The 27,950-nt window shown below is 39.3% G+C and overlaps 1 protein-coding gene across 1 annotated transcript; it reads right to left on the bottom strand.

The window, feature by feature from the left end:
• Positions 1 to 1,743: 1,743 nt before the first annotated feature.
• LOC121368627 (probable glutamate--tRNA ligase, mitochondrial) lies at positions 1,744 to 27,847 on the bottom strand. Its single transcript, XM_041493369.1, has 14 exons — positions 27,611 to 27,847; positions 25,309 to 25,381; positions 18,034 to 18,071; positions 17,141 to 17,188; positions 16,616 to 16,786; positions 14,733 to 14,813; positions 10,958 to 11,050; positions 9,992 to 10,086; positions 9,455 to 9,509; positions 8,700 to 8,807; positions 7,583 to 7,740; positions 5,868 to 5,946; positions 4,852 to 5,115; positions 1,744 to 3,153 (listed from the first exon to the last, which is right to left on the bottom strand). Exons 1-14 carry the CDS (start codon positions 27,845 to 27,847, stop codon positions 3,058 to 3,060), a joined length of 1,596 nt encoding a protein of 531 aa, XP_041349303.1. The 3' UTR covers positions 1,744 to 3,057.
• Between the last annotated feature and the right edge of the window lie 103 nt (positions 27,848 to 27,950).

Genomic DNA, 27,950 nt, shown 5'->3' with positions numbered 1-27,950 from the left:
AAGCGAGTGCTTTACCACTGGGTTATGTCTCGCCCCCTCCTATTAAGATGTCTAATTCTTGTTTTACCAAGTTTATGTCATGTTGATCTAATTGTAGCCTGCTGGAAGATACCTTAATACAGTATTTTGCCTATTCCTAAATCACTTATTTTCAGAACAATTCTGCCCTTTAATGATCCGTTTAATATTGTTTGAAAATAAGTGCAGATACATTGATTTGTTAAGTCCCACAGAGCACAATCTCTAGTGAGAGGGTCAAAGTATCTAGTGGGAGGGTACAAGCCACATTTTAAACTTTATTTATGCTAAGTAGGGCCAAAACCCCGATACATTTACACCCTCAAATGGGAGTACACAGTTCCTATGGACCAGGGGCCTAATTCACTAAACTCTTGCAACTTTGCGATCTTGCAGTGCAATGCTAAAAGACTTCTAAAGAGGATGCTTTGTTGTCTAACAGAGCCTAAGAGACCGTTGTTAATTAGGCCCCAGGGCCCCATTCCATAACGCGATCTTGGAGATAAGATCACCGTAAGTGCATAACCGATGACTTCATTGCACACGGCCCCAATGTTTTAATGGTCTGGTTTTATTGTATAACTTCATTCAAATATTGTATTCTTTTAAAGCCGCACACCCTAGTTCCATCCAGCGAAAATAAATTATAATTTGGTTAATCTACAAACCTGTAACACACTTAGATCACGTTTTTATCAAATGGAGTGAAAAAGCAGGTTTTATATCGATAAATACCATGGGAATCCCCATGTCCCAATTGCTTGAAATAATTTTGAAAGTTAGTATTCTGATGTCACCGGTAGATGTCGCTCGAAGCACAACAATGCCTACAATGCCTACGTCACGACAAATTTCACAGACTTGGGGTGCATTCCTTTCACCATCACCTGGACATGTTCCAGCTGTTCTGTCCTGGTTGTATCCCCTCTCCAGATATCATAAGACTTAGCAAAATTATGGGTTTGTGACGTTTTGTATTGAGACACTTACTTGTCTGAACTTTATTGTTACTGAAAATGTTCATGAACTGTGAAGAAAAATCTCACAAATGAACAACAACAAATCAGATGTTGATTGCACGAACCGTACACGAGAAAACCAACCGAACCAAAAACGGTCACGTGGTATACCAACGTCTGTGACATTGAAATGGAAATATCCCGTCTAAAAATAGATTAGACCTTGTCTGCTCAACGTTTTTTTCTCAAACGTGTGCATTTTTAAGAAATAAGAAAAATGCATTTTGTGGTATTACAAAAACAAGGATTACCAAAAAAACACTTAAGGTGAATGGAAATGTATATTCTTAATAATAAACGGTAAGTAAAGTGCAATTTTATTTGTGAAAAAATGGGTTTAATAGCGTAATGGTTAATTAGCCTTAACTAGGGTGTGTCCCTTTAATGCTCTTTTGCAGTGCATATTGGTTGTTTTATTTCACCTTGTTGATCTATACATAATAGTTAATACATGTACATGTGTGTTTTTATTATATAATGATACTGTTTTTATTATTTAAAATGTGTTTTTAGTCGTAATGAATGTATTCAAAGTAATCTTGAATATCTAGCATTAAATTGAAAAGTATTCATGTGTTCAAAGAAGAACTATTTAGTAGGTATTTTTCATTGTATTTCTCAAGTGTGTTTTGCCATCAACAATCCAGTCTGGCTCAATGCAGATCTTGATGCCACCTCAAATTATAGGTAATTAGTTTTGAGACACAAGATATATAGAGAATACTACATGAGTTGTTGTTAGATACCATTTATCTTACAAGTTGTTTTAAAATGTATCTTAAATTGCAAAAGCAAGTTTAAGTTTTTAAACAACAACTTTCAAGATGAATGATATCTAATGGACATGAATGTACTGGAGTATTCTATTTCTTACATATCCTAAAAAACATATTTATGGTCCTAGCACTTGTAACTAACTTACACATCACAGGTTAACTGTATTTCACCATTGTAATCAATTTCAATATGCTTTTTATTGTTGGATGGTATTACATTGGAGATCTGGGGCCTAATTCATAAAGCTCTCTTAGGTTCTGTTAGACAACAAAGCATCCTCTTTGCAAGTCTTTTAGCACTGAACTGTGAGATCACAAAGTTACGAGAGTTTAGTGAATTAGGCCCCTAGTCATCACCTAGAAGTAGCCAGTTGTATGCCTTTAAATTGTTATCACACGTATACGTGTTATCATATGTAATGAAGGATGTTCTCACCAATGGGTATTCAAACAAAACCAAAAAGAGTCGGCAGTTGAAAACATTTTGTAATCAATATGCAACATTATTTCTTTCTTATGTATGATAGAAATGTCACTGATTTAGATTCATTTTCACTTCATGTGGGATCTGGACTAACTGAGAGAGATGCCAATTTAACTCCAAAACATTGAGATAAATTTAATTTTGTTTATACACATATCGGCCTAGTGGTCTAGTAGTGTCTTTTGCTGCTAGGTTTCGATATATATTTTAAATTCTGTTACCTTGGAAACAAATAGCCAGAATGATTAACCGTTTCCAGGGCATAACTCTAAAACGGTTCAAGATTGTTTCACTGTATGTTGTTCGTATCAGTCTAGTGGTCTTGTATGAGCTACAATAGGTAAGTTGTGCTATACAATAGGTAAGTTGTGCATTGTGCTATTTTTAGCACTTACCCTAGTGGTATTCTTTATACATGTATTTATGATAAAATCTTTATTGATGCATACCTGATTATTTCTGTTATAAAATGTATATTAACTGTGTCATTAAATTTATTGAATAGTATTACGCAATAAACTAAAGAAAACCATTGACATCAGATTTCTGTTTGTTTTTCTTCAAGTTCTTATAAAGTGTGCCACAACTTTGTTCTTTTTTTTGAAGAGCTCACAATAACCCTAATAAATTTCTTTGAGATTTCTGGGAAAAAAAAACTTCCAGTCTGTTTCATCTCTTGTGCAGTCCAATAGTAAATAAGCTTTATTTACACTTCATTCATTCATTTTGTTGCTTGCAGAAGTTGTTTGCAAAGAAACTGCTAGGATTTTGTCAGAACGTCCATTGTGTGTTTTAGTCTCTGTATTGTGTTTTTTTTGCCAATAATTGTCATCATTTCTGCAACTGGAGGGCCTTGCTGAAAAAAAAAAAAAAAAATCAAAACAAAATCAACAATCAACTTGAAACTATAAAATTGGAAGTGTTGCAGGTAAACAATCGGCACCGATTCTGGCACTGACCAAATTTTATTTTATTTCCACAATATAAATTAATGTAACAATTGATATTTTGTTTGAAAATAACTGGGTTTGTCCGATTTTAAAAAAGTGTAATAGATAATTTTGCAAAATGTTTCATTCACCCAGAACTAGCCCGGACAATGCTTTACTCAAAATGCTGTGGTTAAAAATAGAATCTTCTTCTTTTAGGGCCTTTGGCTTCCAATTATTCCATTCAAATTGACTGAAAAGTTGACATACTGGGTAAACTATACATGTAAAACTAACATGTTTAATCTATGGTTCATTCTTCAGATTTTTACATTAAAGAAATTAATCTTTTAACTACCAGCAAATGAAATGATCTGAATTTAGTTTTTAATGGGCATTAAGATACAGCAAAACCTCTGTAAATCAGACACCTACGGGCTCAAGTAAAAAACGTCTGGCTTTAAAGGGTACCGATATTTACAGAGGGATCATTAAAAATGTCTGGCTATAAAGGATTCCGATATTTACAGAGGGACCATTAAAAATGTCTGGCTTTAAAGGGTTCCGATATTTACAGAGGGACCATTAAAAATGTCTGGCTTTACAGGGTTCCGATATTTACAGAGGGACCATTAAAAACGTCTGGCTTTAAAGGGTACCGATATTTACAGTGGGACCATTAAAAACGTTTGGCTTTAAAGGGTACCGATATTTACAGTGGGACCATTAAAAATGTCTGGCTTTAAAGGGTACCGATATTTACAGAGGGATCATTAAAAATGTCTGGCTATAAAGGGTTCCGATATTTACAGAGGGGCCATTAAATATGTCTGGCTTTAAAGGGTTCCGATATTTACAGAGGGGCCATTAAAAATGTCTGGCTTTAAAGGGTTCCGATATTTACAGAGGGACCATTAAAAACATCTGGCTTTAAAGGGTACCGATATTTACAGTGGGACCATTAAAAATGTCTGGCTTTAAAGGGTTCCGATATTCACAGAGGGACCATTAAAAACATGTGGTTTTGAGAGAATTTTGGTTTATTGAGAATCCAGTTTTGAAGTGTTTCACTATTATAATATTTATATTTAAAAATAAAAATTAATAAATACATCTGGTAAGCTGCAATAAAGCATCTTTGATACAGCCCCCTGTAGGTAGCACTAAACCAAATAACTTCCGGCTGGGTCAAATTTGAGGTGCACCGAACATCTGATAGAGAAGTGAACACCACAAGTCCTGTGATTGGTCATAAATGTGAGTGTGTTGTAAAAAAAAAAGTAAAGGTTTCATCTGGTCAAAAAATGTATGCAGTTTTATTTCATCTAGTACCACTAAGTAGCCCTATATTTGAAACGTGAGGGGTACCTGTAAAAAAGTACAATTTTTTTGTGTGGAACTAGGGTAGTCAAAGATGCTACCCATTGTCAGAAATGAGCAGCTTGACCCCCAATTTTTTCTGATTCACTTTAAGGGTGAGGGGTGGTAGTATTTATATCTGTGATGTTTATGTCGACTGATATGCTGCAGGTACGAGTTTTAGCCACATATGTTACTATTGTCATCTATAGGATTTGATTTGGTAGTATACACCCTGTAAAGATGGCCGAAGAATGAAAACTGACCTGCAAGCCACTGAGGGACTTCCTCAAACAGTGCATACAGGTGTTCATTTTTAACTTCTCATCCTTGATCAGAGACCGCAGAGACTGAGTCACGTGACCGATATCAAAGTCTCTCACTGTGTCCAGTGTGGTGATACAGCCGTGCAGCAGGTCGGGAACCGAGACTGGGGAGTTCTTTAAGTCTGCTATGTCCTGCTCTTGAGGGGTTGTCCACAGGAAGCTGAACTTAGAATCCAGTAGATCGTTAGTCTTTATGATCCTTTTCTGAAATAAAGCAGGACAAAAATGAAGATAAGAGAGCAAAAGACAGACAGACAGAAAAAAATAGACTGATGCGAGAAGGCCAGAGAAAATGACAAAGAAATTCAAGAAAAAGGAAAAATTTCAAATAATAAAACGAATAGAATAAAAAAAACAAGAAGAAGAAAATGAGTGTCTCTGTGTGTGTGTGTGTGTGTGTGTGTGTGTGTGTGTGTGTGTGTGTGTGTGTGTGTCTGTATGTGAGAGTAAAACAAAACGAAAGAGAATAAAAAGTTTGTTTTGTTTAATGACACCACTAAAGCACATTGATTAATCATAGGCTAATGGATGTCAAACATTTGGTAACAAAGTCGTAGAGACATTTTTTCATTAGTAGCAAAGGATTTTTTGGATTAACTTTCCCACAGACAGGAAAACACATAATCACAGCCTTTTACCAGTTGTGGTGCACTGGTTGGAACAAGGAAAAACCCAATCAGTTGTGTGGATCTCCTAAGGTGGTTCGATCCTGCGACGCAAGCATCTCAGGCAAGCACTCAACTGACAGTTAAATCCTGCCTCCGAAAGAGAATAAAACAACGTATCATTTGGTGAGAAAAAACTGAAGAAGGAGAAGAGTAATGGCAAATTTGAGAAAGTGTAGAGAGAATTAATCATCGGCTTCTGTATGTCAAACTTTTGATAAATCTGATATGTACATAAGAGTCAGAGAAATATAGGAATGAAAGGAAAAGATAACTGTCGATAAAACTTACTTCCGACACAGCCCAGTCTAGTATAGAGCCAATGTACTGAGAACTGAGAATGTGATCTGTAATGGAAGCATCGCCCAGTCTGAAATAGAGTTAACATGTACATAAATAAACTGTTCACTGCATACTTCAATAATATGATAACTGGTTTAAGATTCAAGCACACCATTCTGGACTCTGAACCAGGCAGCTCATATCAGTCGGCAGCAAGGGGTCATTAATTATATATACAGAGAGAAATTAAATTACGCACCTCTTGATATAATAAAAAGGTTTTCTAAGTCGGGGATCGAAACAGCCATTCAGGTTAAGAGAAAGTCAGAATATTTGAGAAAGCTACTTCATTCTCCATAAGGGGGCGGGACATAGCCCGGTGGTAAAGCGCTCGCTCGATGTGCGGGCGGTCTGGGATCGATCCCCGTCAGTGGGCCCATTGGAATATTTCTCGCTCCAGCCAGTGCAACACAAATGGTACATCAAAGGCTGTGGTATGTGCTATCCTGTCTATGGGATAGTGCATATAAAAGATCCCTTGCTGCTAATTGAAAAGAGTAGCCCATGAAGTGGCGATAGTTGGTTTCCTCTCTCAATATCTGTGTGGTCCTTAACCATACAGGGATGTCTGACATTATATAACCGTAAATAAAATGTGATGAGTGTGTTGTTAAAACATTTCCTTCCTTCCTTCCTTCATTCTCCATAAAATATTATCAAAAGAAAATGATACTGTCACATAATTTGAGTGTTATTCAAATATAAATACCCATACAAGAAACAGAAAGAAACAAAGAAATGTTTTATTTAACGACGCACTCAACACATTTTAATTACGGTTATATGGCGTCAGACATATGGTTATGGACCATACAGTTTTTGAGAGGAAACCCGCTGTCGCCACTACATGGGCTACTCTTTCCAATTAGCAGCAAGGGATCTTTTATTTGCGCTTCCTACAAGAAACAGTACCAGAACTGTCATGTGAATGAACAAAAACATTTTACTGAGTCTGTGAATGGTTTTATAGAACTAATGTTAAGATATTATTAATGGGTCATAACCTATAGGTTATCAAGTCCATAATATATGTTAACCTGTACATGGGTTACCAAACACTTTGCTTAATTCAATGCCTGCTAACGTAAGAATTTTCTGGCAGCCTTGGAGGCTACATTACATCAGAATTGGCAGCAGTTACTTCTTGATCGTAGAAAAACAACACAGGGCTCGAACTTAAGAATTAATCTCCCAAAGAAATTTTAAAAATAATTGTCATGGGTGAAATGTCCCACCGACGGCAATTTCCAGCCTGCCTATGTTGAGGAGCTTTACCAATGGCAGTAATTTTTCTCCAGTTCTACTTGCTGCAAATAAACATGACTGAAAGGTTATTTTACTGTATGTAGACACATTTCAAATTTGCAAATGTTAAATATTGGCAGATAATGTATACCAGGTGTATACATTTTGCCATTGTTCAGGAGCTTTACCTACGACACAAAAGTGCCATCGTTGATGATCTCTACCTACAGCAATTTATATCTCAATGACGGCAGCCGTTGTTAAGTTCGAGCTGTGCAGTATGATTAATTTTATAACATACCAGCAAACGATAAATTAATCATTCATGCCCACCCACACTTCACATACCTCAACATTCTGGAATAGTTGCACGCCAGATTAAAAGGTGCAGTAAAATAAATATTCAAATTATATTTTACCTTTCTGAATAAGCAGTTGACACCAGTTCCCGAAGCTGGTCTATGATTAGGCTTCTCTCTGCTCCATTGACTTTAATCCTCAGGTGTTCTAAGTTAGCATCATCCAGAGTTTGCATATCCAGTCGACCGTGACTGCTTTTGACTTTTTCAATAGAAAACTGAAAACAAAATATGCCTAATAAAAAAAAAATCATTTTAAACTCGTGTTTTATATAATTAAAGTTTTATATTTTTGTATACAATCAGTGAATGTTTTATTTTTTTTTCAGTGGATTAAAAGAAATAATATCTTTTTTATTTATATAAACAATTTATTAAAAAACAACAATCTTATTTATGATTTGATAACCAGTTTTGTACAAAGGTTTCTTTCATCAACTATTTCAGAATTTGTTGCATCAAATTTTCATTTAACACATAAAACAAACATGATAACTAAACTTAAAATTCATTTATTATAAAATATATTTTCAAAAAGTAACTTTTTCAGTCATCTGTATCACTTTTTCTACATTATTATTTTATTATTTAAAGAATTTGAGAAACATAATCAAATACAGCCATTCATTCTCTCATAGGTTCAAATACTGACTAAGGAACTTGGGTATATTGACAGTGTTTCTGCCAGAAAGACATTTTTGAGTATGGTGCTATGGAATTGAATGCAACCACAGTCAGCAGGGGGTATGGGGGGCCTCCCCAGAACAAAAATGGGTTGAGTTTTGGGTTAGGGTTAAGAAAATCATACAGTAATGATAAGAGTAATTAATTTTGTCAAAATGTTAACTTACAAAAAAAATCTGCAAAATATTTTGGGTATGGCACCATACCCATTTTACTCTCTGGCAGAAACACTGATTTATTATATTTCTCAGGGCTGCATATGTTTGATTCTTATAACATGAGAGGTACTTAGTACATAATGACTTTTTCTTTACCAACTCTTTAGACCAACAGGGCTTGACCTTAGTAGCATCCTAGGATGCTTGGAATTCAAAACTGGGCTTGGGGCTACCATATTCTTAAAGCCATGATGTGTATGACACCTAATAGCTGCTGATTAAACAATGGGATGTGGTGTCTTAAACATGTATTCAAGGACTGTAATGTTCTGTACCTTTTGAGTGAGTTCATCGAGACCCATTCCATTCGTACCGTCCATGTCGAATCCACCTCCAATCTTTGTCACCAGGTTTAAAACTGCCTCAGGGAAGTAGCCTCTGTTCTGTTTAATATCAACATCATACATCTCAGTAATCCCAGTATAAAATAAATCATAGATAAAAGGTGTGCCCTCATTTTTTAATGGCTAAATATTTTTGCTCCATGTATGGTATAAGAAATAAAATTTCATCCCCGCTCCTATTTTGAAAATCAATTAAAAATGAAAATCTAGCATTTAATTTATAATGACCTAAAAGGAACACTTTCAGTGTTTTTCGTTTTTAATTTCTCACAAATCACTGTCTTAATGTCAGACTAATATTGATTAAAACCCCACTTGTGTGGAAAATTGCCCTTCTGAAATTGTCAAAGAGGGAACGTAACACTCCTCAAAATAATCTGTGTTAGAGAAGAAGTGCGGTATATTCAAACAAGAGGCTTATTTCTTCGCACTCCTTGGAATGAACTGACGATCGTGCAAAACAAAAATATGGTACATTCTCAATTTGTTTCAATCAGTTTTTTTAGGATATGTATCAAATAGAATACTACTCATGTCTTGTTAGATCCCATTTATTTTGCAACCTTTTGTTTGAAAACCTTTCAAACTCAATTTTGCTTGTTTTGAAACAACTCGTAAGAAAAATGGTATTTAATGACAACCTATTTAAAATTGTGTCTATGCTATGTGCAAACATCAGTGCATACCTTGATGTTCTCAACATGTAAATCTCCCTGTCTTTTGGAAAGTTTGGTTCCATCTCTGCAAGAACAATTGAAGAATGTAGATCATTACTTAATATTGACTCTGTGGATGGAAGAAACATTTTATTGGGACGATGCCCTCAGTACGTTTTTATTTACAGTAATATGGCATCAGACATATGTTTAGGAATCACACATATAGTGGCTATTCTTTTCACTGGCTGCAATGCAAAATAGGTCAGAAATATTTTTTTACTATTTACAAACCAACTAACAAACACTTATTTTATTAACCGTGTATTCTTAATTACAGGGGTGGGAATTCTCCTCGGATCATCTGTTTTCTTTGCATTTTAATCGTCCTTTCCTGCAAAATGTGTCAGATGACACAGATTTTAACCTAGTATTTCAAGAATTTCCGGGACCCCTCTAGATTTCCTCTTTTTTACAGTTCACCAATTCTCACACCTGTAATTAACATTGAAATGGTAATGATAACAAACCAAATGAGAAGCACATATTAGATCTGTAGTGACCTACTTGTTGACAATAAGCGGGAGATGTGCGAAGTGAGGTGGTGACCAGTCGAAGGCTCTATACAACAGAATGTGTTTCATTGTCGACGGCTGCCATTCCTAGAATGAGAAAATTACAGACATTTATGCACTGCACACTGGCCACTAGAATGGATATTTAAAAGAAAGAAGGAAATATTTAATTTAATAATGCACTCAATACATTTTAACAGTTGTATAGCAGACCTTGAACTTGAGGGGAATCACTAACTGGTCCATTAACTGGGAGCCATTTACGGTTCTACCATACTGATGCAATATAAATTCACTTGCTAACAGGACAAAATTATTTTCAATAAAACAAACAAATTCTGTGTAAGCATCGGGCCCTAATCTAGAATTGAACAAGTAGAAGAAGTGACTTCTCCATTCATAGGAGAATGGGAAAAAGTGTGATCAAAATAGGCAAACTTAAAATTTATCTGTACATTCGTAAAGTTCTGCCATGTTCCACATTCATTTGGAAATCATTCCTAATTATACACTCCATTATAATCATAATATTTCGATATCAAATACTACTTTCTGTAATAAAATTTAAACAAACAATTGTATGATTCATTAAAAACGCGATACATGTATTATTAAATAATTGATAATATGGTGTTGTGTTGAAAGTAATAATTAGTGTTTTTGGCATTACTAAAATAAGTGACCAAGAACAAAACAACATCTGACTGGTCACAGCAAACGGTGCAACATGCATTGATGTACAAAGTAAAAACATGGTGGCAACTGAGCTATGACACTAAACAAGTTGGGGTCTTGACGTCTGTTGTGTGATTTTGTTTTTGAAATCGGATTAGGTCCAAAATATTACGGTGACTTCGACTTCTCACTACAGCTAATATCTCATCGACTTAAGCCGACTTTCACTGAAGAAAACGTTAATTTTGCCGACTAGATTAGGGCCTGGACCAGAGCAACTTACATCTCCTCGTAGGACGTGCGTAACTTTCATCAGATGATCGTCAACGACATTGGCAAAGTGGTATGTTGGGAATCCATCAGATTTCATTAAAACCTGCAATTCAGAAAATTCTACTTTCATCTTATTCCAATTACAGAAAGAGTGTGTCAGTGCAAAATTATTTTGAAATTAAATGTTTCAATCAATTTGGAATTTATACTGTAATTCCAACATATACTGTAAAGCAGGAAATTATTGTGTTTAAATTTTACATCATATGCTTCCAATCTCAAATCGAAAAATTTATAAACACACTTTATTTCCTTTGCAGTTAGTTATCACTATACTATACACTCAACTTTGGGTTGAAGTTGGTGAGGGTATATGAACCCAGTACCTACCAGTCGTAAAACTGATAAATGAATAACTACATCACCAAGGCTGGTAAAACATGGGGAAGCAGGTTTACTTATACATGTATAGAGAAACTGATTCTAAGAAATAAACTGTATATAGATCACCTCAGTCTGTTATGACTTTTACTTCTGTAAATAACAAAAACAAACTGAGTCTCAAATTATATTGTATAAAAAATAACTGCAGGGTGACCAACTTTCTGGAATTTTCCGAAAAATCCGGAATTTTTAACCCATATCCGGAATTCCGGAATTAATGCCAAATATTTGGAAATATTTTCCAAATTCACTATCATTATGGTTTTTTTGGAAGCAATCATGTCTGAATATATTTTTAATTTTCTATATTTTTAAATCACGAGTTTATTAAACAGAGTTTATCATTTTGCATTCTCCATTGCAACCTGAACTTGGTATTATCGACTGTTTCGTGCTATTACTAAGACGTTTGTCTATTGGCTGTATTTGTCAACAGCCGACCAATGAAAATGTTTTTGACAATCTAGTAAACTGAAGCCATGTATGAAATTTGTCTTACTTGCTATGTAATTTTTGTATTCATTTTAAAGATATTTCAAATATCATATAGTAATTATTACGGGGCCTCGGTGTGTAAAAATCTGAACATATAACAGAACACTTTGCGATTGTACAAAAACAAAAGAAACGGATCCACAATTCTCTTCTTAAATTCTTTTCTTTTCACTAAATACAATTTGGCTACCAGTAATCTGTGACTCATTCATGACATTAATATTAATTAATTAATATACCTACCGATCTGGTTTTATTCAAGTAAGTTAAACTATAAAAAATTTAAATTTTTACAAACCATTGTTGGATTTTGCCACGAAAAGTACAAATCTAATAGTAATGTAAGCATAATGCATAACGATAGCCAGTCTTAATGTGGGTACCAGACGTTTCGTCCCTGATTCAGTTAACCACAAATTAGTTTGACCCCACTGATGAAATAGTGCAAATGTGGCAATGTACCTACTGTATACGCAAATATGTTTGCGAATAAAATATACCGCGAAAATCGCGAACAGTTGTTAGCACCGTGAATTTAATTATGCACGAACTTATTTCCGATTTGGTATATTATTATTTACTTATCTCTACACGCCCAACCCATATCAGAATCAAGCAGTCAGTGGTCCGCAAGGTCACGTGGTTCTGTAAACCTGCCTGGTCACATGGATTTGATCCAAATGACACACATTTGGGTGCAAGTCTGTGGTTACTTAATCTCAGTTTTGTTTGTTTTCTTTGTAACCTTAAATGGAAGTTTGTGAGTATCACCAATAATGAAAAGTTATTTCTTATGATATTTGCATTTTTCAATGTTCTGTATCGCATGTGCGTGTTCCATCGATAACATGACAATAGTCTTATCAGACATACATACAACATTGACATCTCACTGGCTATCCAGAGATCGGGCCCCCCGGGACAGACATGCTCGAAACTCTAGTGGTATATGAGCATGTAAATAAATATTGGTAATGGTAATGGTCTTGCTGACAGCACAGTGAACATGTCCAAGTATGTGCGTGAAATTGTCATTGAAAACAGTTTGGCAAATGAAATATGGGTAATTTTTATTTTATTATCGGGGGACAGTCGCGAAAATAATTCCTCGCGAAAATGTAAAATGAAAGCCTGATCGCAAAATATTTTAGCTGTGAAAATATTTGCGTATACGGTACATAAAAATAACATTGGTCCCAAGTTTGTCACTATTACTAATCTGTACGTGGGAGTGAAACTGTACAACACTATTTGCTAATAAAGTGGGGCTTTTGGGTGTGTGTGTGTGATGATTTTTGGTCTGTCTGTTTGTGTGTGTGTGATAATGCTGTCAATTGCTGTACTAGGTATAGTAATTTTATTTACACTGATGAATATATTTAGCATGTTTTACTAGACAAACCATAAAGTTGGGTTATGCTTAAAAAGGAATTAGAAAAATTCTGCCACTTATGTGGATTGATTTATACTTTTATTATTGAATACATAACATTCCAATAAATAAGATTTTTTTTTTATTGTTATGTATCTCTTTTTTTTTTGAAAAATTTAATGGTGTTTTCGTGTGCTTTAGACTTGTTTTGAAAGGGGCGTTTGCGCGCTTAAAAATACCAGAAAATTCCGGAAAAATATTTCCATTAGGTTGGTCGCCCTGTAACTGATATATCAAGGCTGTGCTATTTTGTGTCCTGTCTGTGAGAAACTGCATACAAAAGACCTTTTGCTAATAAATGGAAGGAGTAACATGGTGAAAAAGGGTTTTACTTTTTTCTCACATTTTTTAAGACCAAGTATCACCATTACCATTATGTAACCCTGTCAAGTTAAAAATTGGCCATGGAAAAAATAACATGCTGTGGAAAACATCTTAAAGGTCATAAAATTCAACAGCAATGTTTTGGTTAATGTGAAAGAGAGGAGTTTATTTGTCAGTATTACAAAAAATACATATTTAATTAAGAAAAGTGAGATATAAAATTTAAAGTTCCATGGCAAAATACATGCTGCATAAAACTAAAAACACTGTGGCAATCTCCAAGGCATTATCGATTGCCATGGGTAATTGCCATGGCCGTTATGAGACAATACAAAAGCACTGATAAACAAGCTGCTAGTATGTCATCAAACGATTCTTTCTCTTCAGTGAAGAATGTTTTTGTAGAGATCGCTATGTTAAAGTTTGTTTTGTTTAACGACACCAGTAGATTTTATTAATTTATTAATCATCGGCTATTGGATATCAAACATTTGGTCATTTTCACATAGTCTCAGAGAGGAAACCCACTACATTTATCCATTAATAGCAAGGGATCTTTTATATGCACCATCCCCCAGACAGGATATTACATACCATGAGCTTTCACATACCAGTTGTGGTGCACTGGCTGGGATGAGAAAAAGCCCAATGGGCCCACCGACAGGGACTGATCCCGAACCAAGCACACATCAATCGAATGCTTTACCACTAGGCTACGCCTCGCCCTTCCTTCAATAAAGAATTTTTTGTAGTGATCGTTAGGTTAAAGTTTGTTTTTAAGGACACTACTAGAGCACATCATTGGCTATTGGATGTTAAACATTTGGTAATTTTTTTACATATAGTCTTAGAGAGGAAACCAGTTATATTTTTCTTTTAGTAGTAAGAAGCTATTATATACATCATCCCACAGACAGGATAGCACATACCATGGCCTTTGATATACCAGTCGTGGTACACTAGCTAGAACAAAAACCAGCTCAATAGGCCCACAGATGGGAATCGATCCTAGACGGACAGGTGAGTGTTTTACCACTGGGCAGGCAGGTTGCTGTTAGCAACAAGTGATTTACCACAGAACAGAACTCACTGGGTCGCCTTCGATGTTGGCTACGTCGTGAGAACTCGGCCCCTTCACCAAGTCTTCCCAGGTATCAGTGGTGTGCTCCAGCTGAAACAGGAAAAATAATATACAAAGTTTTGGCAATGATATAATACATGAAAAGTTAAAACCTTGTCTCGTTTAATGTCACCACAAGAGCAGAGTCATCAGTTTATTAATCACTGGCTATCGGATGTTAAACATTTGATAATTCTGACATCTAATGTTAAAGGAAATGTGCTACATTTTCCCTCCTCCTGCTATACCTATCAGGGCCAGCTCTGGGTGGACACAATATTTCACCAAATTATCTATTAACCTTAAAAAAATATCTGAAATCTACCATTATTTTAAAGAAAATATCAATCATTACTTGAAATTATTTTGCCAAATTAAAATAAAATTCACCAGTTGAGATTAAAATTCACAATTGGTGAATTTTGCGAGTGGCAGAGATAACCCTGCTTATTTCCGTGCTTATATACAATTAAGATTCAAGCCGACTGTCTGGGTTATCTGTCCAGGATAGAGGGTTAGAGGGTTAGTTATTACCGGCCTCGGTGGTGTCGTGGTTGAACCATCAGACATAAGGCTGGTAGGTACAGTGTTCGCAGACCGGTATCGGCTCCCACCCAGAGCGAGTTTTAACCACTCAATGGGTACATGTAGGTGTAAGACCACTACACCCTCTTCTCTCTCTCACTAACCACTAACCCAGTCCTGGACAGACATCCCAGATAGCTGAGGTACAGGCCCAGGACAGCATGCTTGAACCTTAATTGGATATAAGCACAAAATAAGTGGAAATGAAATGAAATGTTAGTTGTTAGTGAGAGAGAAGTCAATGTAGTGGTCTTACACCTACCCATTTAAAATTCGCTCTGAGTGGGAGCTGGTACCAAGCTGCGAACCCAGTACCTACCAGCCTTGTCTGATGGCTTAACCACGACACCACCAAGGCCGGTCATTTTTCCGTAGCAGTTAGGTATCTTTTATATGCACCATCCCACAGATAAGATAGCCCATCCCATGAGCTATTATATACCAGTCGTAGTGCACTGGCTGGAGTGAGAAATAGCCCAATGGGCCCATTGACAAGTGCAATAATTAATATAATACAATTCAATTCAATATTTTATTCCCGTCTCACCTTTTGAAAAATATAAAACAATATACATAATATTTTAAAAGCCACTCAATACAGTTATGAGAGACGATAATATTATACAAATAAAAGAACATTAAAATGAAAGATAAAAAAATTAAATATATTAAATAACTTTTTCTTACTTTTAAAATCTGTGCACAGGTTTTGGCACAAGATCGCATAATAAAATTGTTGGAAAATAAAAATATCATTTTATCATGACAACTAAAATAACTAATATTATCATTAATTACTGCACCCAAAATCACAGCTCAGAGTTACAGTGTGCTGCAGCTGAAGATAATACAGAACATTTTATATCAAATTTGGCAGTGGTGTCATACATGGATATGAACTGAGTAACCAAAATCATAGCTCACAGTTACAGTGGGTTTTCATGACATTACAAGTCAGTAGCTGCTATAAGTTTAAAGCTACCACCGATAACCATAACACTGTTTTGCATTTCTCTTGGTGTCCATTATACATACACCCACGTGCAAATAACAAATAAGATATTTAATTACAGTACTGCTGCATTTTATTTGGCTACGAAATTTGTCATTCTGCAACATACAGTTCCATTTATATTTAATTTTTTTGTTTTTTATTAACTGTTAATTACAATTTGTTTCCCCCAACAAAGTGGGTTGGGGATCATGTGGAATCCAGGCCAACCTCCTCCCTGAATCTGTACCGTAAAAACTGAAATCTCTGAACTTACTTTAAATCTGACAACGTGTAGAAGTTTCTTCTCCAGTCTCTCTGTAACCTCGTCACTGGTCAAATGCCTACATCTGTTGTCATATTTAGGCGTCTCGCCTCGTCTCACGGCATCTCTTCTCAGAAGTTCCAGTCGCTTCGGTGTACAGAAACATGGGTAGGCCGTCTTATTCTACACAAAAAATACCGTAACTGTCAAATCTTGAAACATTAAGTAAACTATTTGCGAAAATAAAAGCGACAAAACACTATTAATGCCTGGAATGATTGACTAAGCACATTAACATTTTTGAAGATGATAAATGGCTTGTAACATTGACACAAATGTTTAATGCTATTGAATGTAAACACTTTAACAATATGTTAAACATGCATCAAAAATGGTACATCAGAAAAAAAAATTCTTACTTTTTATGTAAAATTACAAAGTTTCTGCTATTATTTAATTTAATGGTCAGACTACCAAATTACTTTACAACTGTTGGTTTCAAACGTGTACAGTTCTATAAAGTTGAAGAATGACTACCTGAAGTAGCTTTTGGATATTTTCTTGATAGATGGCTAACCTTTGAGACTGAAACAAAAACAACAAAAGTGAAATGTATTGCATAGATACACATGTATCGGAGTCATCATGGTGTGACAGTATTTTATAGATAATACACATGTATCGGAGTCATCATGGTGTGACAGTATCTTATAGATAATACACATGTATCGGAGTCATCATGGTGTGACAGTATCTTATAGATAATACACATGTATCGGAGTCATCGTGGTGTGACAGTATCTTATAGATAATACACATGTATCGGAGTCATCGTGGTGTGACAGTATCTTATAGATAATACACATGTACCTTAAAGCTGTGTTCTAACTGGACATTGATTTCAATTGCCGTATCCTAACCACACGCATGCAATGCGAATTTCTAAAGTAATCGCTCAAAACACTCGCGTCCAGTTAGAATACAGCTTTACGGTGTACATGTGTATTATCTATAAAATACTGTCACACCATGATGGCTCAGAATCTACATTACATGTAAATCTAAACTATAAAACATTAATCAATAAAGACAATGTAGCCTCAAAAATTAAGAGCACAAAAAATTGTTTACTATAACCTGATAATGCTTTATCTCCTTTCTTTTGCTTAATTTTATTTGTTTTAATCTAAAATGAGAACACCAGTATTTCCCCCAGGATATGCATACTTATACGTTTAGGGTGACGAATAAGCAATACTGAATTAAAATATAATTATTAACACAAGAACATTATTGAAAATACACAGTCAAATAATGAATATGACGAGACAGCCCATAATTGGCTGTGTTACAGTCAACAAATGTAATGTCTTACTTGTATATATGGACCATAACTGGCCGTGTTACAGTCAACAAATGTAATGTCTTACTTGTATATATGGACCATAACTGCCACCTTGCCTTGGACCTACAATACAATAACATGACAGACATCATAACGTGATAGTGAGTGAATTAGGAGTGGTGTGTACGTGCATGCATGTGTTCCATTTTTGTATATTGCATGTTGTATTTTTGTATGCGTGCTTGTTATGTGTTTATTTCCATGTGTTGTATGTATCTGTACATGTGGGGGTGAGACGTAAACCAGTGGTAATGTGCTTGCTCGATGTGCAGTCCGTCAATTCAAGGGGTGAGACGTAGACCTGTGGTAATGTGCTTGCTCGATGTGCAGTCCGTCAATTCAAGGGGTGGGACGTAGACCAGTGGTAATGTGCTTGCTCGATGTGCGGTCCGTCAATTCAAGGGGTGAGACGTAGACCAGTGGTAATGTGCTTGCTCGATGTGCGGTCCGTCAATTCAAGGGGTGAGACGTAGACCTGTGGTAATGTGCTTGCTCGATGTGCGGTCAGTCAATTCAAGGGGTGAGACGTAGACCAGTGGTAAAGTGCTTGCTCGATGTGCGGTCCGTCAATTCAAGGGGTGAGACGTAGACCTGTGGTAATGTGCTTGCTCGATGTGCGGTCAGTCAATTCAAGGGGTGAGACGTAGACCTGTGGTAATGTGCTTGCTCGATGTGCGGTCAGTCAATTCAAGGGGTGAGACGTAGACCAGTGGTAATGTGCTTGCTCGATGTGCGGTCCGTCAATTCAAGGGGTGAGACGTAGACCAGTGGTAATGTGCTTGCTCGATGTGCGGTCCGTCAATTCAAGGGGTGAGACGTAGACCTGTGGTAATGTGCTTGCTCGATGTGCGGTCAGTCAATTCAAGGGGTGAGACGTAGACCAGTGGTAATGTGCTTGCTCGATGTGCGGTCCGTCAATTCAAGGGGTGAGACGTAGACCAGTGGTAATGTGCTTGCTCGATGTGCGGTCCGTCAATTCAAGGGGTGAGACGTAGACCAGTGGTAATGTGCTTGCTCGATGTGCGGTCAGTCAATTCAAGGGGTGAGACGTAGACCAGTGGTAATGTGCTTGCTCGATGTGCGGTCAGTCAATTCAAGGGGTGAGACGTAGACCTGTGGTAATGTGCTTGCTCGATGTGCGGTCAGTCAATTCAAGGGGTGAGACGTAGACCAGTGGTAATGTGCTTGCTCGATGTGCGGTCAGTCAATTCAAGGGGTGAGACGTAGACCAGTGGTAATGTGCTTGCTCGATGTGCGGTCAGTCAATTCAAGGGGTGAGACGTAGACCTGTGGTAATGTGCTTGCTCGATGTGCGGTCCGTCAATTCAAGGGGTGAGACGTAGACCAGTGGTAATGTGCTTGCTCGATGTGCGGTCCGTCAATTCAAGGGGTGAGACGTAGACCAGTGGTAATGTGCTTGCTCGATGTGCGGTCCGTCAATTCAAGGGGTGAGACGTAGACCAGTGGTAATGTGCTTGCTCGATGTGCGGTCAGTCAATTCAAGGGGTGAGACGTAGACCAGTGGTAATGTGCTTGCTCGATGTGCGGTCAGTCAATTCAAGGGGTGAGACGTAGACCAGTGGTAATGTGCTTGCTCGATGTGCGGTCAGTCAATTCAAGGGGTGAGACGTAGACCAGTGGTAATGTGCTTGCTCGATGTGCGGTCAGTCAATTCAAGGGGTGAGACGTAGACCAGTGGTAATGTGCTTGCTCGATGTGCGGTCAGTCAATTCAAGGGGTGAGACGTAGACCAGTGGTAATGTGCTTGCTCGATGTGCGGTCAGTCAATTCAAGGGGTGAGACGTAGACCTGTGGTAATGTGCTTGCTCGATGTGCGGTCAGTCAATTCAAGGGGTGAGACGTAGACCTGTGGTAATGTGCTTGCTCGATGTGCGGTCAGTCAATTCAAGGGGTGAGACGTAGACCTGTGGTAATGTGCTTGCTCGATGTGCGGTCAGTCAATTCAAGGGGTGAGACGTAGACCTGTGGTAATGTGCTTGCTCGATGTGCGGTCAGTCAATTCAAGGGGTGAGACGTAGACCAGTGGTAATGTGCTTGCTCGATGTGCGGTCAGTCAATTCAAGGGGTGAGACGTAGACCAGTGGTAATGTGCTTGCTCGATGTGCGGTCAGTCAATTCAAGGGGTGAGACGTAGACCTGTGGTAATGTGCTTGCTCGATGTGCGGTCAGTCAATTCAAGGGGTGAGACGTAGACCAGTGGTAATGTGCTTGCTCGATGTGCGGTCAGTCAATTCAAGGGGTGAGACGTAGACCAGTGGTAATGTGCTTGCTCGATGTGCGGTCCGTCAATTCAAGGGGTGAGACGTAGACCAGTGGTAATGTGCTTGCTCGATGTGCGGTCAGTCAATTCAAGGGGTGAGACGTAGACCTGTGGTAATGTGCTTGCTCGATGTGCGGTCAGTCAATTCAAGGGGTGAGACGTAGACCAGTGGTAATGTGCTTGCTCGAAGTCAATTCAAGGGGTGAGACGTAGCCTGTGGTAATGTGCTTGATGTGCGGTCAGTCAATTCAAGGGGTGAGACGTAGACCAGTGGTAATGTGCTTGCTCGATGTGCGGTCCGTCAATTCAAGGGGTGAGACGTAGACCAGTGGTAATGTGCTTGCTCGATGTGCGGTCAGTCAATTCAAGGGGTGAGACGTAGACCAGTGGTAATGTGCTTGCTCGATGTGCGGTCAGTCAATTCAAGGGGTGAGACGTAGACCAGTGGTAATGTGCTTGCTCGATGTGCGGTCAGTCAATTCAAGGGGTGAGACGTAGACCAGTGGTAATGTGCTTGCTCGATGTGCGGTCAGTCAATTCAAGGGGTGAGACGTAGACCTGTGGTAATGTGCTTGCTCGATGTGCGGTCAGTCAATTCAAGGGGTGAGACGTAGACCAGTGGTAATGTGCTTGCTCGATGTGCGGTCCGTCAATTCAAGGGGTGAGACGTAGACCAGTGGTAATGTGCTTGCTCGATGTGCGGTCAGTCAATTCAAGGGGTGGGACGTAGACCAGTGGTAATGTGCTTGCTCGATGTGCGGTCAGTCAATTCAAGGGGTGAGACATAGACCAGTGGTAAAGTGCTTGCTCGATGTGCGGTCCGTCAATTCAAGGGGTGAGACGTAGACCTGTGGTAATGTGCTTGCTCGATGTGCGGTCAGTCAATTCAAGGGGTGAGACGTAGACCTGTGGTAATGTGCTTGCTCGATGTGCGGTCAGTCAATTCAAGGGGTGAGACGTAGACCAGTGGTAATGTGCTTGCTCGATGTGCGGTCAGTCAATTCAAGGGGTGAGACGTAGACCAGTGGTAATGTGCTTGCTCGATGTGCGGTCCGTCAATTCAAGGGGTGAGACGTAGACCTGTGGTAATGTGCTTGCTCGATGTGCGGTCAGTCAATTCAAGGGGTGAGACGTAGACCAGTGGTAATGTGCTTGCTCGATGTGCGGTCCGTCAATTCAAGGGGTGAGACGTAGACCAGTGGTAATGTGCTTGCTCGATGTGCGGTCCGTCAATTCAAGGGGTGAGACGTAGACCAGTGGTAATGTGCTTGCTCGATGTGCGGTCAGTCAATTCAAGGGGTGAGACGTAGACCAGTGGTAATGTGCTTGCTCGATGTGCGGTCAGTCAATTCAAGGGGTGAGACGTAGACCTGTGGTAATGTGCTTGCTCGATGTGCGGTCAGTCAATTCAAGGGGTGAGACGTAGACCAGTGGTAATGTGCTTGCTCGATGTGCGGTCAGTCAATTCAAGGGGTGAGACGTAGACCAGTGGTAATGTGCTTGCTCGATGTGCGGTCAGTCAATTCAAGGGGTGAGACGTAGACCTGTGGTAATGTGCTTGCTCGATGTGCGGTCCGTCAATTCAAGGGGTGAGACGTAGACCAGTGGTAATGTGCTTGCTCGATGTGCGGTCCGTCAATTCAAGGGGTGAGACGTAGACCAGTGGTAATGTGCTTGCTCGATGTGCGGTCCGTCAATTCAAGGGGTGAGACGTAGACCAGTGGTAATGTGCTTGCTCGATGTGCGGTCAGTCAATTCAAGGGGTGAGACGTAGACCAGTGGTAATGTGCTTGCTCGATGTGCGGTCAGTCAATTCAAGGGGTGAGACGTAGACCAGTGGTAATGTGCTTGCTCGATGTGCGGTCAGTCAATTCAAGGGGTGAGACGTAGACCAGTGGTAATGTGCTTGCTCGATGTGCGGTCAGTCAATTCAAGGGGTGAGACGTAGACCAGTGGTAATGTGCTTGCTCGATGTGCGGTCAGTCAATTCAAGGGGTGAGACGTAGACCAGTGGTAATGTGCTTGCTCGATGTGCGGTCAGTCAATTCAAGGGGTGAGACGTAGACCTGTGGTAATGTGCTTGCTCGATGTGCGGTCAGTCAATTCAAGGGGTGAGACGTAGACCTGTGGTAATGTGCTTGCTCGATGTGCGGTCAGTCAATTCAAGGGGTGAGACGTAGACCTGTGGTAATGTGCTTGCTCGATGTGCGGTCAGTCAATTCAAGGGGTGAGACGTAGACCTGTGGTAATGTGCTTGCTCGATGTGCGGTCAGTCAATTCAAGGGGTGAGACGTAGACCAGTGGTAATGTGCTTGCTCGATGTGCGGTCAGTCAATTCAAGGGGTGAGACGTAGACCAGTGGTAATGTGCTTGCTCGATGTGCGGTCAGTCAATTCAAGGGGTGAGACGTAGACCTGTGGTAATGTGCTTGCTCGATGTGCGGTCAGTCAATTCAAGGGGTGAGACGTAGACCAGTGGTAATGTGCTTGCTCGATGTGCGGTCCGTCAATTCAAGGGGTGAGACGTAGACCAGTGGTAATGTGCTTGCTCGATGTGCGGTCCGTCAATTCAAGGGGTGAGACGTAGACCAGTGGTAATGTGCTTGCTCGATGTGCGGTCAGTCAATTCAAGGGGTGAGACGTAGACCTGTGGTAATGTGCTTGCTCGATGTGCGGTCAGTCAATTCAAGGGGTGAGACGTAGACCAGTGGTAATGTGCTTGCTCGATGTGCGGTCAGTCAATTCAAGGGGTGAGACGTAGACCTGTGGTAATGTGCTTGTTCGATGTGCGGTCAGTCAATTCAAGGGGTGAGACGTAGACCAGTGGTAATGTGCTTGCTCGATGTGCGGTCCGTCAATTCAAGGGGTGAGACGTAGACCAGTGGTAATGTGCTTGCTCGATGTGCGGTCAGTCAATTCAAGGGGTGAGACGTAGACCAGTGGTAATGTGCTTGCTCGATGTGCGGTCAGTCAATTCAAGGGGTGAGACGTAGACCAGTGGTAATGTGCTTGCTCGATGTGCGGTCAGTCAATTCAAGGGGTGAGACGTAGACCAGTGGTAATGTGCTTGCTCGATGTGCGGTCAGTCAATTCAAGGGGTGAGACGTAGACCTGTGGTAATGTGCTTGCTCGATGTGCGGTCAGTCAATTCAAGGGGTGAGACGTAGACCAGTGGTAATGTGCTTGCTCGATGTGCGGTCCGTCAATTCAAGGGGTGAGACGTAGACCAGTGGTAATGTGCTTGCTCGATGTGCGGTCAGTCAATTCAAGGGGTGGGACGTAGACCAGTGGTAATGTGTTCTCGATGTGCGGTCAGTCAATTCAAGGGGTGAGACATAGACCAGTGGTAAAGTGCTTGCTCGATGTGCGGTCAGTCAATTCAAGGGGTGAGACGTAGACCAGTGGTAATGTGCTTGCTCGATGTGCGGTCAGTCAATTCAAGGGGTGAGACGTAGACCAGTGGTAATGTGCTTGCTCGATGTGCAGTCAGTCAATTCAAGGGGTGAGACGTAGACCAGTGGTAATGTGCTTGCTCGATGTGCGGTCAGTCAATTCAAGGGGTGAGACGTGGACCAGTGGTAATGTGCTTGCTCGATGTGCGGTCCGTCAATTCAAGGGGTGAGACGTAGACCAGTGGTAATGTGCTTGCTCGATGTGCGGTCCGTCAATTCAAGGGGTGGGACGTAGACCAGTGGTAATGTGCTTGCTCGATGTGCGGTCCGTCAATTCAAGGGGTGAGACGTAGACCAGTGGTAATGTGCTTGCTCGATGTGCGGTCCGTCTATTCAAGGGGTGAGACGTAGACCAGTGGTAATGTGCTTGCTCGATGTGCGGTCCGTCAATTCAAGGGGTGAGACGTAGACCAGTGGTAATGTGCTTGCTCGATGTGCGGTCCGTCAATTCAAGGGGTGAGACGTAGACCAGTGGTAATGTGCTTGCTCGATGTGCAGTCCGTCTATTCAAGGGGTGAGACGTAGACCAGTGGTAATGTGCTTACTCGATGTGCGGTTGGTCTGGGATCGATCTCCGTCTGTGGGTCCATTGGACTATTTCTCGTTCCAGCCAGTGCACCACGACTGGCATATCAAAAAGGCCATGCTATGTGCTATCCTGTCTGTGGGATGGTGCATATATAAGATCCCTTGCTGCTAATCAGAAAGAGTAGCCCATGAAGTGGTGACAGCGGGTTTCCTCTCTCAGTATATGTGAGGTCCTTAACGATATGTCTGATGCCATATAACCGTAAATAAATATGTGTTGAGTGTGTCGTTTAATAAAACATTTCCTGTACATGTGCACTTGTAGGTCTGTGTGTGTTAATAAGCGTATGACACGGGGGTGGGGGAAACTACTCCCCAAGTAATGCATTATGCTGGAGCAAATCCTTAAATTCAGCCAAAATGATCGAGATGGCTTAAAAGTGAAACCTTTTTCACCACATATTTGCATCATTCTACGAACAATATTATTTGTAATTCATGTAACAATGCATAGTAATTTACTTGCAACTCTATGTAGCTGCTTAGTAGTAATGCTAATATGAAAATCAGGGGCTTCTAGATTATGGTAGCCCCACTCCCATGGCTAGTGATATTCAATGTTGGGCTACTAAATAACTACTATTGCCATGCCTGACGGGGCTTCTAGATTATGGTAGCCCCACTCCCATGGCTAGTGATATTCAATGTTGGGCTACTAAATAACTACTATTGCCATGCCCGACAGCTAATGGAAAAAAAATAAGTCAAATGTAAATATGAATATCCTGCCCCCACCCCAACTCCCAATGTTAGTATTTTTAAGTTCTATCTCCCTCTTTAGGTGACATATCTGATTATTACTATTATTTAGTAAAATTGTATTAACTTTAAAGTAAAGTAAGGTTAGTGAATTTTTAATCATAGCTAGTAATTTTTTTAAATCACTGATCCCATGGCTTGTGGATTTTATGAAAATTCTAGAAGCCCTGATAACACACCATAGCAGATTATAATTTTTTTTAAACAATAATTAATGGTACCTTCATCGGGTACAAGTCCAGTCCAAGAAAGAATGCCTTCCAATTTGTCCATTGCTCCCGGAACAAGACGAGTCTAAAGAACAAAATACACATACATTTTAAATTGTCAGAATAGCAGGGCCAGCTCTGGCACTCGCAAAATTCACTAGTTGTCAATTTTTTAAAACAAACTGATAAATTTTATTTTAATTTGACATAATAATTTCATGTAGTAATTGATATTTTGTTAGAAAATTGAACTAAGTTTCTGCAAGTTCTGAAGTTGGCGAAATGTTCTGCTCACCCTGAGCTACATGGAACCCTGGAATAATATTTATAGCACTTGCCTAAATACTTTATCAAATCTATGATGTTTCACCCCCAAGCCTGTTTGCTTCATACCAGTTTGCCCTACCCCTCTTCAAATTAAAAATATATCAGTTCGCCCCAAAACATTGCCAGTTTTCCCCACAAAAACATCCTCCCCACTTGGTGTTTACTGTACATATATATTAATAGTTAATTGTACACAATTAATGATTATCATTACATGCGTTTTCAGATAGTGATTCTTGATGCTTAATTAATTTACTAATTAACAGAATTGGCCTCATTCGTTAATCCCACTAGTAGAAAAAGGGATGGCATAGTGAATACCTCCTATACAAATAAGAAAAGGCCATACCAACTCTGTGATTCAAAGCACTCTTTGGTGTCAGTTATTATCATAATGTTCATTTCATCTCCACTTTATTTCCATTCCTATATCCCATTAAGTAAAAAAAAGTAAAGTTTGTTTTATTTAACGACGCCACTAGAGCACATTGGTTTTTTATCTTATTATCGGCTATATATCCAATTAAGGTTCAAGCACACTGTTCTAGGCACACACCTCAGCTACCTGGGCTGTCTGTCCAGGACAGTGGGTTAGTTGTTAGTTAGTTAGTACCCACTGAGCCCTTAAGAACTCGCTCTGGGTTGGAGCCGGTACTGGGCTGCGAACCCTGTACCTACCAGCCTGTAGTCCAATGGTCACCAAGGCCAGTTCATAATGTTCAGTATTATTACAAAAGCATCAATCTAATTTGTTTTAGTTTTATGGCTAACCTTTATTTAATTAAATCTCTTTGGTATTAAATATGATATTTGTGGTGTTAATATATATATTTTTATTATTTAACAGAAAACAAAGTCACTTATGCCTGCTCGCATAACAAATTGTAAATAAATAATAATAATATAAACTTGTAAACAATCCTCTACAAAAATCACCTTTATTATCTGACATAATACTGGGGGAAGGGTAGCTTGAGTCACCTCTCCTTATTGAAAAAAAGAAAGCAATTTTTTTTTATTTAACGACTCACTCAACAGATTTTATTTACAGTTATATTGCGTCAGACATATGGTTAAGGACCACATGGATATTGAGAGAGGAAACCCACTGTCACCACTTCATGGGCTACTCTTTTCGATTAGCAGCAAGGGACCTTTTATATGCACTATCCCACAGACAGGGTAGTACATACCACAGCCTTTGATATACCAGTCATAGTGCACTGGCTGGAATGAGAAATAGCCCAATGGGCCCACTGACGAGGATCGATCCCAGACCCATGTCCAGAATGCTGTTGTCTGTTGTGTGTGTCGATGTGTTGGTGTCATTTACTGGTAATGTGTCATGCTCATTTGTTGTTGGATGTGCCTCGGGGCTGTCATTTGTTGGGCTAGGTCCAGAAAATGAGGGACTGGTTATAATGGCTTGGTTTTAATTTTGTTGATTTGGTATTACATGGAGATAATCGGGTGCGTCTCCTTTCACGAGTTGTCCCAGATCGTTCAGTTTGAACTGGAAATGGTTTTTGACTGTTTCTTTATTGTGTCCGTGTTTATTCTGTAGTTTTTCAGATGCGTTACGAGTCTGAATGCAAATACATGATTCGTTGGTGTCACCTCGTTGAGCCAGTATACATCCCTGGCTTTGTCACGATGAAACTGCTTTGCTAGCTCCTTCACCAGTGTTGATCTACGTAGATATTCTTTTGGTACGTGACAATTTTCTTGATGAAACCAATCAAATAACATGTATTTGGCATCAGTACCAGTAACTGGGTGTACTGCTGGGTCTGAAGATGTCTTAGGTCGGTCGTCAGTTAGAAATTCTATCGATTCTTCGTGTAGCTGGAGGTGACTCGAGCTAGGGGAAGGGGTGAACAGACAACTTGAAATAGTTGGGTGGGAAGTGACAGGTGGGGGCGAAACGACTGGGAGCCAACTGACACTTGGGGGAACTGGCTTGGGGGCGAAACGTCTGGTACCCTACCTGATCTGTATCTTCAATGCGTAAAATAAAGGTTCCTTTTTGTGATTTTGCAAACAAATAATTATAAAGTGCTGTTCTCAACCCTCCTAAATGGAGCATACCAGTAGGACTAGGTGCAAACCGTACTCTAACACTGTGTGGTCTTAAAATAAAGTGACCCCATATTCTGGCTATACGTTTTGTTCTGAAATAATTCCCATTAGTGACATAAAAACATGTTTTAATGGGCGCCGCCATTTTGATATTTTAATTTCCGTTTGTCGCTATCGACACACTTTTTGGGGGATAAAAGTATGTAAATTAGTTTTAATATAAATGTTTTACCGATGAAACTGACAAA

Source organism: Gigantopelta aegis, chromosome 1, assembly GCF_016097555.1.
Source record: "Gigantopelta aegis isolate Gae_Host chromosome 1, Gae_host_genome, whole genome shotgun sequence".
Classification (NCBI taxonomy): Eukaryota; Metazoa; Mollusca; class Gastropoda; order Neomphalida; family Peltospiridae; genus Gigantopelta; species Gigantopelta aegis.
The sequence above is the reverse complement of the archived record's forward strand: the minus strand, read 5'-3'. Positions and strand labels throughout refer to the sequence as shown.